Below are 20,532 nucleotides of genomic sequence, written 5' to 3'. Positions count from 1 at the left end.
CGTGTATTTCACGCGTACTATTTTGCATTCTATGCATAATTCTGATGCGCGCGTATATTGAAAAATTTGCAATTTCTGTAATCCAAGAGAATTTTTTTCACTTTTTATAGCTGCAAAATACTTCTCGCGCGTCAGATTTAAATAAATTGCTTATTGTTTCTTGTTAGAGTGAAAAGTAGATTTCTAAATTTTTATTTACTATATACATATTTTTATGAAAATGATGCAGAATAAGATAAAAAGTTTATTTTCCGTCAGTTTCCTTGCTTTTGATATTACAATAGTGCGAGACATCTAACGTAGATTTCGCTCACTTTTGATAAACTTTTGCTCTGTATTGAGAAAGAAAGCGTTTATTCGCCAGAATAATATCAGATGTAATCAGTATGTCGTATTTTATATAATTAAAATAAACGTAGATATGTTTAATTAAATAACATTTAATTAAACGATATACGTTTAATTAAATTCTCGAATCAATAAACGTGTTCCTGTATGATTTAATTCGCGATATGCAGATAACGTTCTAACAATCGATTTTCGATTAGATTATTAGAATGTTGCGTGGTGCTTGACAAATAATGTTAAATGTTTGTTCTCGAGTCGTTTAAGCATACCAATCGTTCTACGCTAATATTTTTCGCGACTACGGACACGCAACGTGCATTACTGCCTTATTTATGCGACCGCTGATTTCGAGCGCAAATTGCGACAGGAGTGCTGCTTGTTAAGTTGAGGATTGTTTCACCTGACGGCTCCGATGGAGTAGTTCATGTTGTACTAAATAATAATGTTTATCGGCTCGCGAACAAGCATATATTGATTTTGCACGCTAGACGTTGGTATCATCACGTTGAGGTAATTATCGAGAGAGCTGAAACATCTGTACAAATTTTCAAGGCGAGAAGTTTACTGTGTGGAAAACGATCTACTTACGAGTTACGATTTGTTTCTCTGCGTAAAGTTATATTTATAGCAGAGAAACGTTTTCCTTTCTGTGAATTGTTGAATTCTCGGTATATCGAAAAAGTTTTCAAGAAGATGCATGAGTTTCAAATCCACTTCAGAATTCTTTCGACGTATTGTACGATAATTTGATTGTAGATTCTATAGACATAAAATATATGCTTTAATAAGAAAATTTCTTGTTTTAAGTTCAAAGTTTGAAGTGTCTACATTAAATTAACACTTAATATAGAATTTTACAAGCAAGATGGTCTAACGTAAAGTTCACGTGAAATTGGCCGACAAGGTAAGGAAGAAAAAATAGCGATAGAAAAATACAACGAAATTTCGTCTTTTAGCTAATTGCGAGTGAGCTTCACGTTGGATCGCTTCGATCGCAAAAATTTGATTTCAATTAACATGTCTTTGCTCGATGTCGCGTCTTGTAAAACTGGTACGGTACCAAGAATTTCTGTAAGTTAACATGATCTCCCGTCATGCTGGATTATGCACAGCTGCGTCGTATCTCTTATAATTAACGATATTCTCTCAACGACACCAATAAAGAGTCATAAATGTTTTTAGCAAGGTTGCGTTGAGTTTAGAAATTCATGAACGGAGCAAAATTCTGTTACGCGAAATGAATTTATATAAGGAAAGTTATAACGCGATATAAACGCAGCTCATAAATATTAAATGTTACAATCATAAATGTGCATTCAATATTATGGAAATTTCGGAGGTTTCACGTCTGAAACGATTGCTTTTGATACATCTCTGTTGTAATTAGCAACAAGCCTTATATAAGTTACGAAATTAAATACAATTAATCGAATGAAATATTTATTCAAGATACATTAGCGCTCTAAATTCACGTCATAATAAAAAATCGTACACGAAGAGAATTTTTTCTTAGAATTTACCCTGAAAATATAACAGTCGTGGGACAACATTATATTTCGAAGAATTTTAATATAAATCTCTCTCATTCATTAATAAAACTACAATAAAGTATAAAATAAGTTTAATCGATTTTACTGCATGGTAAAAATCTTTAAAATATTGTATTGTACCATAATTACCTACAACACATATTTTCAGAATAAATTTTAAAAGAAAATTCTCTCCGTGTAGTTACGAAGGTTAAATAATTTTTAATACTATTCAAGTAACATGAAGGATCTTGGCGATCATTTAAAAAAATTGTTATTTTACATTTCGATCTCTTTTTTTTCTTCTTCTTTGACTAAGTTCGTCCACAATATTTATTTAATTTATTCCGAAAATATCCATCAACAAGATTTCCCTGAAAGATATTGTATTCCTTTTGCTTATTGTATAATAGAGTAGTGTATTCAAAGTAAGAGAAAAATCGAAATGATTTGTCGGGATTAATGTGGTGATTTATAAGGATTTTAGATGATGTAGACATACTTGGAAGAGTAAAGTAACCGAAAAGTAAATTTCATTATTTAGTTATAAAATGTGAAAAATCAGGATATCAATTGCAAGATGTTTATCGATCCGTTGCTTACGACTCGACGCATACTCGTTGCTGCTTATATTTTGCTATTTTTTAGTGTATAGTAAATTTTTAAAAATTAATTCGAAAAATATTTTTTTTCCCTCATGTTGATATTAATTATACCGTTTTTTCGATGAGAATGAGAAAAAAATTTTTATAATATAAAATTACCTCGATATTTATTCAAAATTGAACGTAAGCGCATCTTAACGCATTTATAAAATTGCTTTTTGAACGCATACATTTTCATAATTTTATACGAATATTTTATGCTGCTTTCATCCAAATAAAAAATTATGTAATGACACCGGCACAACATTACAACTTCCTACAGACAAAAATTTGAAAATAGAAAAATATAAACAAAAAAAAATAATGAAAGAATATTCTTAAAAAGAATTAAAATATTTTAATATTGTTTCGTCACCGGACAATTCAATGGGGATGATACAATTAAACATGATGTGCATTGCAGATGTACGTACATATACCTAACGCGATGTAACTGTGGCAATAATCGTCATAAAGGCGATCTAATATTCGCGGTTTGATTAAACATAATATTATACGCTATACACACCTAACAGGATTAAGGAAAGCGCATTGCAGAATATGAATATTGCAGTCAAGATATTTTCTAGAAGCTTACGAACGCACGTCAGGAACAGAACGGAAAGTCCTTAGCCGTGTTCCGTGAGATGAATAAATCCGCACACGCGGGAGGCGGAAGACGTATGTATGTGTTACGAGAAAAGAGGGAGGCTGTCGCCGAAACAAATCGAGCGTGTCGCAGGCGCAATTTTCGTCAAGAATACGTATCTCCAGCATTCCTTGCTCCTCCTTTTCTCTCTTTCCTCTCTCTTTCTTTCTCAATTTATCTTTCTCTATTTCTCTCGTGGCTCCCAAGTTGAGCTAGCGATCGAGCGTTCAATGATGTTCGTTGAAAGTCACTGCGTTAATGTTTAACGACGGCATCCTGCACGTCGCGTTGCTCCTAAGTTGATGGTACAAAATAATCCGACTCGCGACAAATGTAAGTGCTTCCGTCGTATGCATCGCGATGGCTGTATCGTGTGTCGTCGAGATATTTTTCTATGCTCTCGATATCTTTCGAAGCTCTCTTTACTGCATCGACCTAGTGTCCGGTGATAAGAGAGTCAACAAAAGTATTATGTACAGAGTGCGGCAGTGTTTGTGACGATTTGGAGATGATATCACGTGTAAAACTAGTTTGAAGGTGTAGAATAAATTTTTCTTGAAAATTCCCGCAGAAATTGCGGCTTTGAGAGTTGAAAAATTACAGATGAATTTCAATATATTTCAGACTCAATTATTAAAATGTTGAACGCTGAAATATGAAAATTTATAACGAATATCGATCTCCGTCATATTTTTATTAAAATTAATCCTGTATTTTCCATAGAATAACTCGATTTTATCTTTTCTCACGATACAATATGATCGCGCTGTTATTTATTTGTTGTATTTTAATTTTAAATGGTAAATAAAAAAGTCCAATATTTTAGTTGTTTATTACGTCCAAATATGTTTACATAAATATTATTTGTTCTGATATTTGCAGGGATTAGACTGTCTTTATATGAGAATTAGTTAAAGGATATTATAGGATGATGAATTTAATGTACGGTGAGTGGCAGAATTTGACTTTATTATGCCGAGATAAATCCTTTGTGTGCTGTATAGTGAAAATAATCACAACAAACGATTACATTAAGAAAATTTCTGATTAATATAGAAATAATATAATTTCTGTATTAAAAGACAGAAATCTAAGTTGTTTGTTTTTTTAAAGCTCAGAAAAAATTAAAATATAGGAATTAGATGTTTATAAAAATTTGAAGTTAGTTGTAATTTATTGCAATTGTCCGACTTTTATATTATGCGCAAGTTAAAATATTATACTCACATGAAATTAATCGAGGAATACAGTTTCTTCATTTGTGTTAACTTTTAAAGTTCAGTTTTCTCTAAATACATATATTTACTTATTAATATTTCGCTTTATAAATAATTATCTCTTAAAAATACCAAAATGTTTCCACTTATTCTTTGCTGAGGAGAAAATCAGTTATAAATTGATTAAAATCTATTGAAAAAATACGATGTTTGATATATATTTTATATGTTTATTTAACAGCTAATATCGTTGGGCAAAAACGTTTGGTTTATTTACACGTATATTGCTAATTATGTAGATAAATTCATGAACTCTGTAATTGATTCTGTATTTGAAATGGTGACGAAGTATGCTTTATGACAATCAGATATAATTATCGCGTTTCTGGTTTGACTTCATCGCTCGTGTATAATTTTGTTTATGACTCTTTGACTTTCAGTTTGATGTGCTGTCGATATTGCTTCCATTATTCTAATTCAGAGACGTATAAGGCATGCGAGAATGTTATCGCAAATTAGCACATTACTTCGTATGAGCGAAGTTCGAGTAATTTATTTTAGTCCAGTCTGCTTCATTACCAATCTATTCCAAAGTCATTTCAAATTATCCAAAAGAAATTATAACATAATATAAGTTTAAATTCCAGTCTTTATTTATTCAATTAAAAAACCTTTATTTGAGATATATTATTTATCTTAGATATCAACATTTAATTAAATCCATATTATTTTTCTTAAATTAGTATTTAATTATATTAGTATTTCTTACATTAGTATTTAATTACATAATGTATTGTAATAATTATAAGATAAAGTGATTCATATATGGAATAAATTAAATTTATTATGTCGACATAATAAATTAAATATTATTTAAGTATCAATCAAGTATATATAATATTTAAATATCATTTTTAAAGTACTAAAAATAGCTTAAAACTTTTTGGTAATATTTCAAAAAGATTGCAAATTCTTTTTGTAACATTTCATCAATTTTTCAACAAGGTTTCATGTGCAAGAATCGCGGACATTTTGCTATTCCAGAGCTGTCTTAGAAATGTTGCAGACATATTTCTCAATTTTTATGAAATGTTTCACTTTTCAGTTGAAATATTTCTGAGATATTTCTGAAAACTTTCTGTGCTGTATGGGTAACTAGGATGTTTCTATATTGCTGACAACTAAATATTTTTAGTTATGTGAACCATATCTTTTTTTCCGTGTACTTTTAATATTTGTGTGAAGAATTTTTTGCTACAAGAAAATAGTAAAGTTTGTTAATTTATACTTTGTGCTGTTCTCCAAGACGCAAACATGTAACGCGATAATTTCTTTTTTTTAGGGTTTTTCCATAAATATATAATTTCCTTCAGCTTTGATAGGGAAAATTAAGTTAGCTTGGTGATGGGTCTATCTTACAAATAGATTGTGTTGGTTTACTCTACACTCCTACTTTATATAATATATTTAAAACCATGTTATGAAAAAAAAAATAAAAAAGAAAAAATATAAATAAAACTGATTCAGAAACTACTGACATATAACATGATGTAATATTATTAATAATATAATCACTGTTATTTAAACTACGCAATATTTGCAAAAAAAATCCTAAAAATTTTATTCTTGTATAATTTGTTTTTAGCTGTATGCTTTTGTATATAGAAAAAAGTTATAAATTTTGAGTTTATTTTTTTAATTATCTAAACAGATTATGGTTTTTAGTAATTTCAGTATTAATAAAGCGCAATAATCAGTTTCCAAGAAATAAGAGGTGTTTCTTTAAAAGATACTGTGTCACAATATCGGCAACTTTTCTCTCGAAGAAAAAAGATGTTATTTACCTATAAATATTTACAAGCATTCTTTTTCATTGTATTTATTTTATGTATAAGAAAGGAGATTCTTATTTACTTATTAACTTAGGAGATACTTATTTCCGATAAACTTTCGTTAGAGTGACACGGCTAAGATAACGGGATCGTTTGTTAAAGACTGGAACACTTCTTAATTATCGGAGGCATGCTGTTACGCTTTATCTTCTTAACGCAATTAACAAACTAATTATTGCTATCGTCACCATTTTGCACTTAAACGCTTGTTATTACGACGACGAAGCTACACCACCGCGTCGCTCCAAAATTAATTCGATAACGTGGCATTTGCGCAAATGTCTATCGGTAATTAGACGTTAATAGAACTGTCTGTTTGTCGTTTGGCCACGTTGTTGTTTGCTATTGCCTCATCACGGTCTGCTGACGCGCGATCGCGATCAACGTCACCATGAAAAGTTTCATCTGTGAAACTGCTGACATTATTTACGTGTTCCGCATTTTCACGAGGCTCATTCTACGCACACCCGATCAATAATGTTTCGGATGCACGTGATGTTGCGCGGGTATATTCTTCCAAAAGCTAAATTGCTGCGTCAGCCCGTATGCCAGGGACGGCGTTTGATTAAAGTTCGTATCTTCGTCGCGTCATTGCGTTACACCTCGTTTAACAAACGAATCTTTTCCAATTGTTTCTCCGTAATACGGATTAGCTACCAATAAAGTTCTTTCTCATATTTTGTCTATCGTTGTCAGTTAAAATATCGAGAAGGTTTACTATAATAAGGTTTCAATTTTTATTATTAGACACATGTATTCCTACTGTTATTTCGAGGATTATAATTAATCCTCAAATCTGTTAAGTAAAATCGACTCGAAATTAAATAACAGATAAAGCTTTTACTATCTCTCTGTATTTCTGAATTTTCTTTCTTTCTGGTTGCTATTCTTTTATTACAGATCTTGGAAATTTAAAAAAGTCCGTCAAATAACAGAGCTTTTGTTAACTACAGTGTTTTTAATGTTGACATCAATTAATTACTTTATTCTGTTAAGAATAGAGAAAGACACATATTTTTGAAAGACAGATATTTTTTACTTTGTATGTTCTATTGTTACGCTTGGTGACATTTAAATAGTACTTGACTAAACTTTTAATTAAAAAAAACGTACCACTTAATTATCATTAGTACCGTACATTATTATTATACAGTACAAGATTTTGCCGGCGTATTCTTTTCTTCTCTCAAGTAAGTCATTTACGCTAATGTGCTCCTTTTCATATGATGTGCATATTACTCTCTCATTTCCTTTTATATCGCGACGTGACTTTTACTGAAAGAAAAGATTCGTTTATATTTTTCTGCATAGGTTTGCATCGTTGCATGCATCGCATCTTGGAGAATAGCGATAAATATCATTTTAAACTGTGATGTCAAGCGACAAAATAGCGAACGAGCGATTTCGAAACTGTGTGTGGTTTTATAATTATTTTATAATACAGGATGATCGTGAATATTATTGATATGTTTACATATAATTAACCCTTTGATGCCACTCTATACCGTTTTGTCACACACTGACCACATGATTATGTAAAAATATCGCATAAAAATGAATGTATTATAATAAATTTATTTTTAATCGAAACGCCAGATATTAAAAAATAAAACAGTAATAAACAAATGTGTGTATCTTTATTAATAAAAAAAATTATATGGTATGGTGAAGTAAACGAAACTTTCGGAATGTGTCACACTAGAAGTAGTCATCGAAGAGTTTAAAAGATACATATCGCGTTCCGTTCAAAATAAATGATACAATTTGAAAAAGTAAATGAAGAGAAAATTTAAAGCGAGTGAAGAGAAAATTAAAATTTCAACTCGACAGGAAATTATTGACTAATCAAATAATATAAGCAAAAAAATTTTGTTTAATATAATTAAATGTCATTTTTGTTATTTCCGTTTCATCCTTAAATCAAGCTATTCTTTTTGTATTGTGACGATTTTTTTCTGAACTTGGGTTAATTTACTTTTAATGATCGATAGAATGTTTAACTCATTCATATAGTAATAACTTAAAAATCATGTTTTTTTTAGTTGTCCTACTTTTAAAGTAAAGGAACAATATGTAATCATTTATTCTCGCGCCAGACTTTAATCTCTGTTCGATCTATTCTTAGTAAATTCTAGTTCTTAACTCTTTAATCGTGATGTTAATTATTTACCTTTCGCAAGGATTTGTCCCGAGCAACATCTTTACTTATTTCAAATCGAGTATTTTCACGTTTGGCTTCGATCTTTTAACAGAAGAAACAATAAAAAGAAGAGAGAGATCTGTACTTTTCTGTCGAGAAAACAATTATTCTCCGAGTCACACCAATTTACTTTCTTTGCGCGACAATATCGAATTTCGCAATTGTCGAGAAGCCATTCCGGATTGTCGCGTCGAGCATGGGCAATCCTTGTTTTGTCTGCCACAGGATAGAAAGGAAAATAGAGAGAAATAAATTGTACCGAGACTGTTTCGATAAGCGGTCGATGCCGCGAAAATGAAAAGACCGAGCAGCTTGTTTGTTATTTATTGCTTGCCGTGATTTGGACCGGTATGAAACGGTTTTTGGGGACGAGTGACGACCTATATCAGGCGTTATTGCGTTAAACCGTGTATGTCGAATGGTTGTATATCTTTTAGTTCATGGGTTATACGAGCAATTTCCGGCTTAGTCGAGATCGTTATGTCGTAGTTATTAACCCTAAACACGTCAATCGCTATTGTATACGAAATGTCATTGTTCCTTGTTATCACACACAGGACTTATTTCTTGACTAAATCTTTTTACTTTACTATAAAAATTGGAAATACTTATAAAGTTACCGTAATAAAGTACAATAATAAAATATACGAACAATGAGAGCGTTAACACAGCGCGGTAATTGGTGCGCAATTTATACAATAATCTAATAATATTCACATAATATATATATTAAAATTGTACAGTGACTGTTGATACCAATTTATTAGATATAATGAACTACGATTTGCTGAAGACGGTTTGAAAGAAACCGAAACGTCTAAATAAGTTGGTATCGACAGTCACTGTACAATTTTAATATATATATTATGTGAATATTATTAGACTATTGTATAAATTGCGCACCAATTATCGCGCTGTGTTAACGCTCTCATTGTATTTTATTATTGTTTTTTAATTTCGAGAGCCCGATTAGTATTTAAATTTTGATCGTAATAAAGTAATTTAAGATAAAATTCGAAAGTTTAACAAGCAGATTTTAATTAATTTTGAATTGATTTTCCTTTAGCGAAAAATTTTTTTGAATAGAATTATAATTTTAAATGGACTATAATATAGTCCATTTAATATAGCCCAGTATATTATATTTTAATAAGATTTTCCTTTAAACTTAATTACTAAGTTACCTAATGTCAATAATCAAATTGAAAAAGATACTAATGGATCAAATTTGTCCAAATAAAATATCGACTCCAGATTTAATCAATAAAAGATACATTGGCAACTTATTTTAACATCGATATCTGTCTATCTATTTACTTTTTTGTTTCCTTCACATTGACATAAATGACCTAAATCGATAAAGAGCACTACCATGTCGCGCGATATTTGTAGCAAATGCATTTCTTTGCACTTTCCTTTCTTCTCCCGTATCCGTGATTTGCTGGCTGGTCGTGACGCGTTGTTACAGTAGCACCTTACGAGTGACGTTAGTAATTAGGTCGCTCGTTTCCATTGCTCGCGATATTATCGTGCATGCTTGTTTCATTTCGCGTGATATGCTCGCTGTAAGTTCACTGCGAGTGATGAACTAATTATCGGTTAAATGTTAGGGAAATGACGTTCCTTCGCGTTAAATTCGCAGGCATTCCCTCGATTCGCGTCATGCTGCAATCAGGGTTGTCGTACGATCGCAAATTGAACATCTTGACGGCAAGTGGTGGCCGTCGTGTAAGGAGAACACGGGCAAAATTAGTCTGTCAGCGTTTAAGAGACGAGGAGCACAATCCTTGGCTCTCTCTCGAGGAAATTAAATAAAAAGAACATCGACCGCAACCCAGCTCGATCTCACGTTATTCTGGTGCAGTTCCCCTTGAGGACTCGCTTTTTCTCAGCGATGGTCCTCTCACGCTCCTCCTCGGGCTTCCTTTTCGTCGTTATTGCGACGGCACACGTGAGATGGATATCTCAAGAACGCGTCTATATCGAGTCTTATTTACATTTGCCGACGCTATACTTTTCATTTTGCTGTATCGCCGCGGGATCGATTCGGTTGCTCGAAAAATTGTCTTCAATGAAAAATCTCTTCAATGAGAAACAAGAGAAGAATTCAAATCATACTCGTTTTTGAATTTTAATAATGTCACAGCAATTTGATGGAATTTCGTTTCTCATCATGCGTTTCTTATCATGCAGAAACTGGGAGAATTTAATTTTATTTCGCTGTACTTTCGTTGTATTTTTTTCCCCCGTCCCGGTATCGAATTTCGCGAGAATCCTAGCATAATGTGTCACAAGTATCTATTCAATAAAATACAGAGACCTACGTGGTGCGTACAATTTAATGAACTTCGACTTTTAACGAGATTCGAGTGTATAAATCTCTCTCTCTCTCTCTAACATCAGAAATCGATTATAACAAAACCGACAAAGACACCTGCGTCTGACACAAGGGATGTTGATTAAAGCCGAAAGGTTTCCTTTGACAAGGAAGTTTCGAATTTAATCCGTATCTCTATCAGTGATCGAAGTGCTTTTCAGTGAGGTGATATTTCGATCCCAATTGCAAAATGGCTAAATGGTCTTTTCTCTGGTAAAAAATGAAAAAAAATTCGCCATGTTCTAATTACATTCAGTTTTTTTCAGTATTTCTTATAGTTTTTTTATCTTATTAATATTTGCTATTGTATACTTTTTAATAATAATATCACTTTAATAATATTAAAATTGCGCATAAAATATTTGACAAAATATTAAAAAATTGAAAACTATGAAATTTTCGCTTTGCATAAAAAAAAGTACTCAATAAATAAAATTATAGATATCTATAATTAAGTACTTTTTTTATGCAAAGCGAAAATAAAACCAAAAAAAGAGACAGAGAAATATACAAGGTTGATTAATGCGTGAAATTTTATATCTTTTATTTGAACGAAACCAAGTTTATGAATATTTTATTTGTTTTATCATTCTGGAGTGGACACTTTAATCCTGGAATGAAAATGAACGCTTTTTTCCGATTCATTAATCATTTTCCGCTCATTGTCAGTGCGCGGCTGTGTCTTATATAATATATTGTCATAAACAGCGTTTATTAAATCGCACATTACACGTGGGAACATAACATTTGCGGGACAGGATTCGGGGAGCGGGTTAAGCCGGAACAGATAGAGGAAATCTCGCCGAGGAAATCTCGGTCTTCCGCGTTCCCGGGCACACCACGTACGTGCCTGCGCGTGCTCTTACCACTCGCACTCGGATATTCCAGCGCAATTACCGTGCTATTTGACGGATTAAAGCGCCCCTTTCTAGTCATGACCGCGCGAAACTTCGCCCGATATAATTGCGTGCGTGAGTGCACAATGCTAGGACGTTTAATCATCACGAATAGTGCGAATTACGTCTCGGGAAATATCATCGGTGAACCACTCGATGCCTACTTACGCATTATTGTGCGTATTAATGATTAGTATCGCGAGCAATATGCAATTGCCTCGTTAGTTTAAATCTTGAAATTTTTTATAATAAATTATTTACAGAGTTTTAAACAGACTTATCAATACTATATATATAACAATTCAGTATAAAATTGTGTTTCAAGAAATAATCGCACAGTTTGTTTGAAATGGAAATTGTAAAATTTACACAAAAATATTGTTATGCACCAAGACCCATTTTGACCCAATGTGGCACTTTTTATTCATTTTTGTTATTCAAATCTTAAAACTTGCCGGCAAAACAGAAGGAGATATTTTCCGGAAGAAGCGCATATTGATTGCCGCAATTTGTCTTTGATTCCGACACTTATTTCTCTCAAGAAATTGCGAGATCTCCCTATTATCATTTACATGTTTTTCTCTATAATAATTACGTTGAAGTGGCACGTGGAGTGATCAACTCGGGAATTTTAGTAAATAGAACCTTTCAGGCTTGGAGGGTTCTCTTCCTTTCTCTCTTTCGAATATTCATGTACAGTAATTTCTATGTTGCAGATAGCGAAACTGTTCTCTTACACATGGACCATGGGTATCTTTCTATGCAAAGCGGTGCATTACATGCAGAGCGTATCGGCAATCTGCTCGGTCGTCACCCTCACTGCGATGTCGATTGAGAGGTAAGATTATTCATGCTAAATTATTCCTGCAAACGATTGATTGTACGTCATCGTTATTATGATCGTATGTAAATCGCAAGCAAGTCGAGTATCGAATGTATTAGAAAAGGATTTGCGTTCGAGAGTCAACGAGGATAGTACGTCCTATCGGTTTGTGTAAAGTATTATGCCATAACAGGATCACGTAAATCAATCGTGATCGGCTTAGAATTTATATTGAGTAATCTAAATTGCAGTATAATTACATATAGATAAATATATATTTGTAGCAAGAATATAAAGATTTTACTACACAGTTTGTGTAATTGTAAATACACTCATGTTGTGAATATTTTTCATATGTTGGATGTAATATTCAGTATTTATTGTAAGAACCTTCTGTTTGTCCTTTGGACATAACATACATTTAAAATCCCTTTGTAGGTACAATCTAAAGAGAATGTGATACAAATAATCCTTATCAAAATTCTTTCTAATTTGTATTGCAAGAATATGAATTTGTTGATAAGTACAATTTTTTTAGAGATAATTTGTTCTTCTTTAATTTATTTTTATCATTAGAACTTTATTTGTTTTATCGTGTGAAGGATCGTCTGATTGTACAATCATTCCTTGTACTTCCTACGAATATTATCAGGGCAGTTATATACTTTTACTTCTTTTAGTGTCGTGTTATTTTGACTTCTTACATAATTATACTCACGCACACTAATCATATATGTGCATTCATTTTGTGATTTGTAAGGAAATTTTTCAATTAGAGTTGTTTTTTTTATATCTGTTACGTATGTATGTATTTTGGTTGTTATATTTTCAGCATTACAAATTTAAAATTATAAAAAATATAATAAAATGTTCTAATAAAATTATAAAAAAATTTATCACGCAATCGAGCTTCTTGATAATTAATAGGCATCGCAGAAAAGAAGCTGCAATAAATTCGATTATCGGATTTAAAATATTTTTTTCGTAAATGGAGGATTTGTGAAATAACACGACACAATCGGTTTATTTACAATTCGACATAATTAATAAAAAAAAAACACAAAAGTTACTTTCAAAAAATTAATACGTAATTTGATTTTAAACAACAAACATTACGTACAGATCGTCGCTGACAGTGTAGTGTAGATGGTAGAAATGTGAACATCATATGTGCGTTTTCACATAAATTGCCATGAAAATGCGAGAAATGTACTTTATAATTCGATATCACGTGTTGTTATCAAAACATAAAAGAGTAAGCAAAAATAAATTAATCCAACTATTTCGAATAAAATCCGTTTATGAAAAAACAGCACATTTCATGTTTCGTGCTGATTTTTAGATTACGTAATTTCAAGGTAATATTAACTCTAACATATACTGCAGAGATAAAATTTCAACATTTAATTGGTATGTCCAGTTTTTACTTAATCCAATATTATTGTGAGCCGTCATATTATCACAGATAATATTATACGCAGATAACATGATATTTTATATAATATCATCGAAAATTTCTCTCATTCTCTCTCTCTCTCTCTCTCTCTCTCTCTCTCTCTCTCTCTCGTTACACATGATATTAGATTCGGATCCTTAAAAAGAACTTAGGAATATCGATATTTTAGAGTATTCTAAGTATTAAAAAAAGACTGAAAGAATTGATAAAATAGGAACAAAAGTTTGCAAGACATATCAGAATCTGACGTTACATTGATCATTAAAAATGTCTAAAAGGAGTTTAATTAATTTTAATAATTTTACATTAATATTCACAATGTGATAGAAAATTGTGCGGTAATATGTACTATCTGAATCTTTCGCCGTCACATTGTATAGCTATATTGTTTCGTATCAGTCAAGAAGAGCTGTGTTGAAAGAACTAACCTAGCAAGAAGAAGAAAGGGTAGAAGAGACGATCGCGTCGGAAGGAACTGTACTTTCGGTCACGAGCGGGCGCCTCTTTTATTTCGCTTAGAAGACGTGTTCATCCCACATAACGATCTTTATGCTCTTCCTTTTCTCCTCTCTCCTCTCTCTCTCTCTCTCTCTCTCTCTCTCTCTCTCTCTCTCTCTTTCCCCCCCTCTCTTTTCCTCTTTCTCTCGCGATTAAATGACGACAACGTGAACACTTTGAAATTGAATATCCATCGTTAATCTGAGAATTTGGCGCCGCCCACGGAGCAACTCATGACAATCACCGGTTTGATGTTTGCCCCTTTTTGGCTTCGCGTTATCCTCGTGAACCCGAAAAAAGCGATAAAAAGAATTTTCCACGTTTTTCCTTGCATGCCGTCTCAGGTTCCGACGCGACGTCGTCTCGGGGGTTTAAATAAGATTATCCGAGACATCCCGACGATCGAGGTGCTGTCGGATGTACACGGTAAGATTAATTATGCAACCCCGGCAAACGGTCTGGCACGGTTATTGCATTTCCGTAAAAGAACCGCGGAGCAAGTGTAGCAATTACAACAGGCGCCACGGACGCTTAGTAACTCTGCTACTTGGCGTTAATCCAAGGATGACAATCTTGCGACTCTCGCGAAAGAAAAGTCTCGAGTACGGGGTTTCAATCTTTTTTTCCGGATGTATTCGGGTCATTCTGTCTAATAAACACGTAATCTAATAATAATCGTTTGTAAAAAATACCTTGCTTGAGCTTTCAAGTTGAAAATTGAGTTACAAGACCGTTTTATTCTTCTTTTCATTGTTCCCTTATCGGATTTTTTCTTCTTTCTTTCGCTCTTTTTTCTCTTTCGGAGAGATCCGTGAGAAGCAGTGTTGATGAGATTTTACTTAAAGGATCTGAAGCACTCTATATAATTCTATTTTCTTAATACAAAGATTGATGCTTATTACTGGTATTTAAAAAGTAAATTAATTAAAACGTAGTTTAACGTAATTACCGTTTTGTTTTGCGCAATTCTTTCGTGTAGTGCAAAACTTTCGAGATAGAGGATAGCTCCATAAAACATGCGTATTCAGCCTTTTTTCCGGGGACGAGAAAAAAGAGGAGAGGAGAAGAATACGCAGTAATTAAAGCGACTTTGCAAAATAAAACAGTAAGTTTCTACGGTGTCAGAATCCGATTCAACCCAGTTTCGTCATGAGTTTCGAGACTCATAAATCTACTGGCAGACGGAGATACTTCTTTTATTTATAGTGTTCGCTATCGAGCCAACTTCGCAAACACTTTCCCGTTATGACTCGCTATGAAATTGAAAAACCATTACTTTCAGGTCTGATTTACGCTCGGCTATGAAAACTTCCGGGATATTTGCATAAAGAAAAGTACTAATCACGAGATATATTTCTAATAATAATTTTTAAGACATATACTTAAATATTTGCGATTAAAATTCTTAATATTATATTAATTATTTTACATAAGGCTTTGTAGACGATGTTTAGTAATTGAAATGATTCCAATATATTGACTATAGCCAAAAAAATTAAAGAGAGAGAGAGAGAGAGAGAGAGTTCCAAGTTTCTTTTCTTTAAAATCAAGCTTATCATTACATTTAAAATTAGGGATGTATCGGATATCCAGTATTCGGCACTTTTTTACTATTCGACCGGATAGTCGGATATCATTAGTATCCGGGAATATATCCGATTGAAATTTGATATCATTAAATTGTTGATTTTTTATTATTCAAATGTTCTAAAAATAAATATGCATATTCATAATGCTATAATATCTTATACATTATTGCAAAATGATAATTTTTTCTCTATGGGCTTTTTGTTTAAGACATTTTCCCGGAATCCGATCGGATATCCGACTCGAAGAAATTGCTTTCTCGGATATCCGATATCCGGTATCCGGTAATTTTACGATCTGGTGCATCCCTATTTAGAATCACGTGTTTTAGGATACCTTGCGCGCATTCAGTCACTAATTGTAATTTTATTCTTTTTTTAAAAGCAATTCTCACTTGATATTTGCTCGTAATTTCATTTGCATAAGAGGAAACCATCTCAAATAGATCTGTTGAATGTCGAGTACAACAATTAGATCGCGCATAAGCAGCTTAAAAAAGCTTACTTAGCCTCTACATTCATTAGCCTTAGTAATAATCTAGCAACGTGACGCAATCAATGATGGTACAAGCACCAAGTACAAGCGAAGTCAAATAGAAGAAATATGTTCACGAGTATTCCTAATCGATAGTATTTTTCTTCGTTGATGGCTCATGTAGTTATTCAAACGAAGCAGACTCGATGTGTATAAAAACTGTTTTGCTACGACATATAAATTCCATTTATGTGTTTCAACAATGTAATAAACATGTTCATGATTTCTTTTCGAGACCGTAATTACACGAGAAACATTTTATATAAAGGACCCCGCACTATAAATTATGTATATGAAAAATTGGGTCCTGATGAAATGTGTTAGTTTTTAAATATAATATAGCTTATATTGTAGTGAACAGAAGACCAAAGGCATAAGGCTCAATAATTTCGTTTTTGAGCTATGATGTATCAAAAGTGCTCGGCGAGTACAAGTTTTACGTCTTTGATGCACCGTAAATTAAAAAATTATTCATTAATAAGTCTGGTGTGAACAAAATATGACATTTTTTGTTCATCACATTAAAAGTTATATGTGAAAATTAATTCATTTCATCGAGACTTAGATTGCTTTCCTTTTAGCAGACACAGTCGATACAAATGTCGTTTTATCTTTGTTATTTATTGAAAGATAGAAGTATATTATAACTTATGTGTTTTATGACTAGAGAACCCTAACATCGAAAGATCCCTTTCAGCATGCAGAGTTCGTAAATAAGATAAATACTGTTGAAAGATGTTAGGAGTAGCAGCGAAAGTTTACCGGTACTTCAAAACGATTGGTTCAATGTCGTTATTTTCCCCGTGATGCACACGGAGACTTGATCCTGTATAAATCGATGCAGAATAACTGGCGCGACGTTTCAGACATTCTTAAACCTAATTTTCCTCTGCTGGAGAAAATCGTCGTTGGATCGCAAAAACGCACGCAAAACGATGTTCGTATCGACGACAATCTCGCGCGGTTATAAAACGCAAACGGTTTGCGAGCGATAAAAAGTCGAGCGATAACCTGTCGTTCGTTCCATTTGACACGACTCATTCGCCGCTCTTATCGGTGAGTCGTCTGATTCTCCGACGCATCGGTCAGAGCAATTTGTATTCATGACGACAATAATACCGCCGCCCAAAACAAGGAGGCGGCAATTCGGTCCTTTTGTCGTGTGCGAATGAAGAGACCTGGCGGAAACTGCAGCGGAAAACGCGACGGCGGAGTCTGCAGAATGCAGCGTAAATGCTTCAGCCGCCTTTCCGCTCTATTACGCGATTTGATCCTCTATCTGCTTATTATATTTCTGTTCTTTTACATCAGCTGGAGTCCAAACAGGGAGGTTTTTTTTCCTCTGGTGATGGGTTTCCCCTTTCCTGGTTTAATTTCTCTTCGATTCGAGTCTCATATTTATACGTGTGATTTTATGCGGACGATTTTTCTGCTCTCAACTAAAACACAGCTTACAATAAAATGATCTAATCCGATCTCTGTCTTTAATCCGAAAACAGCTCTTGTTTTAATAATGTTAGTACACTCAATTCTGTGCACATTGGCTATTATATATTATTTTTTTTTAATACTAGATTACTGTAGAATAAAATAAAGCGCGCGCTTCGCGCGCGATATGTTTTCTTTAGTGTATATATATTTTTATACATTGTTTATATTATCTTTGTATAAAAAAAGGGGGAAAAATCATATACATGTACTTTTTTTATGTACGTAATTTTTAACTTGTTCATTATCGCGTTGGCTACCAAGAGAAACTTTTAATGCTTGCCAAGAACGTATAATCTGATTAAAGGAATACATTTGATATTTATAATATAAAATAGTTTGTTTCACTTGGATTTCATCTTGGTCGCATAACGATGATCTCAAGAGACTCATTTTGACAAGAATATTGCATTGACGTAGCCTATGAGAATAAAATGTTGTAAGTTCACGATTTTTCACGCCGTTATGTGATCTTTTTGAGTCGCGGGTTATTATATTTTTGTGCTGTAAGCGGAATATTCGTGAAGTACACTCAAATTAATGCCACATGAAATGCCATTTTGCGAGAAATGTTATCTCGTAAGTCAAGACAAAGCGCTTTGATCCTATGTTTAGAAATGACATCGTGAAGACCGCGACCGACGTATGAAGTTCTCTCGGAGGTACTTCACAGTCACGCTTTGAATATTTTCTACATCAGTATCATATATTATAATATTTATAGAATATGCTCCATTTTATTTTTATACTTGCTTTGCAGTAGATTTGATTGAAATTAATTATGTTATATATATATATTAAAAATTCTTAAATAAAATTCTTTAGATCTAAATTATTTTTCGAAAATAATTTCGTTACTGTTTCAGGTATTACGCCATAGTGCATCCAATGAGAGCGCAGTATATATGTACTATAAGTCAAGCTCGTAAGATCGTAATCATAACTTGGATAGCAGCATTTCTGCTGGGAATACCCATGACGTTTACACAGGTACGCGTGTTTTCAACTTGTACTCAACATTTCATTAATGAAATCGTTGTTTTTCTTAATTTTCTCTGGTTTCATTAATGCTCTGTTTACATTTTGATAAGAAACTATAATTACGTTTCAGAGAAATCCGTTTTAAAATTAACGTGAGACAATAAAATTAACATAAAATTAATTATGAAACAATTGCAATATTCTTCTATTTATTTTTATTCGTGATATTTAATTTGTAAAAAGCATTTAATTTTCCGTTATTTATATTGCAAGATTTACATCATAGTGTAGTAAAGAATCTTTGATTCCAAACTGGAAAAAAAATATTGTTTTTTCACTTCATTTCAAATAAACTTAAGAAAGATATTTATAATCTCTCTCTCTCTCTCTCTCTCACATAAATAAGGTATCAAGTTGTTTATTCTATATCTGAAATATTCTTTATTTAAAAAAATGTATGTGCAGAAATAATTATCTTAATAAACATACATCGAAGGGTACACCGCCTGTCTCTGAGCGACTTTTAAATTGAACGTGATTAATCTGAAACGATGTATCTCTCTAATTTTGTACCGGTACTTGCCATTACAGAGTGTTACTTTCATACTATCGTTTATCGCAACATGGCACTTCGCAATATTTCACACACGCGTGCAATGTGTATCGACGAAATCCGAGAATGATACGCCCCACGATTGCACGTCCGATAAAGCTGATACACCCCGCTTCGTTCACTTACTTTAATGAACGGTGATTTATCTCAACGTTGAAAAAATACGCCGTTAAGTACGAGAAAATCGAGAGAAGACCGACGTGATTGGATTTTCACCTGGAGAATACTTCTCTCGTAATTTCTAGCATTTTCCTAAATAAATGTTTGATTCGTTGCTCTTTGTCATTTGAACGTTCTCAGAATCATCGATGATAGTTGAAAACACTGTGTGTAGTTGGTATTCTACACTACATTTAACATAGTTGTATAATGTATAGATTTTAGATACACTACATTTAATTTGATTTCAAACTTTACAGTTATTTGAAATGAAGATTCGTGCAACGTTGCCTCGAGTTGGATGCTCCATGCGAGTTAAATATGGAATATCAATACAATCTTAAATTTCAAATATATTTAATTTTTTCAAATTTGAGCTTAAAATTAATGTATTTAGAAAAAATTTTCATTAATTAAATAGTTTGTACATGTTCGTACGACCGAATGATGTTTTACAAAAATCGAATCCATTTTACACGAAACAAAGATTATTTTGCTTGATATTTAATTGTTGTTCAGAAGATTCTTTTCCTTTTTCATAAAAATACGCGATTTATTTGTGGCAACTTTTTTTTATTCCGATATTATCCCAATAATCCTTCAATGACGTCGAAAATAAACTGATTGTAATCGGGATGACG

At 32.6% G+C, this 20,532-nt stretch overlaps 1 protein-coding gene across 4 annotated transcripts in view; it reads left to right on the top strand.

Annotated features, from left to right (window-relative positions):
- LOC108731415 (pyroglutamylated RFamide peptide receptor) overlaps positions 1-20,532 on the top strand; it is an 86,778-nt gene that overhangs the window by 49,722 nt on the left and 16,524 nt on the right. For all 4 annotated transcript variants that reach the window (XR_001937020.1, XM_018461748.1, XM_018461746.1 and 1 more), the window contains exons 4-5: positions 12,469-12,590; positions 19,005-19,128. Coding sequence is in view for 3 of the 4 variants with exons in the window: in XM_018461748.1 (XP_018317250.1) it covers positions 12,469-12,590; positions 19,005-19,128 (246 nt within the window). In the remaining variant the exon portion in view is untranslated. The remainder of the gene's footprint in view (positions 1-12,468; positions 12,591-19,004; positions 19,129-20,532) is intronic.

Source organism: Mycetomoellerius zeteki, unplaced genomic scaffold (genome assembly GCF_001594055.1).
Source record: "Mycetomoellerius zeteki isolate Tzet28-1 unplaced genomic scaffold, Tzet1.0 scaffold126, whole genome shotgun sequence".
In the NCBI taxonomy this organism is placed as follows: Eukaryota; Metazoa; Arthropoda; class Insecta; order Hymenoptera; family Formicidae; genus Mycetomoellerius; species Mycetomoellerius zeteki.
Note: the sequence above shows the minus strand (reverse complement) of the source record. Positions and strands in the feature narration are given on the sequence as shown.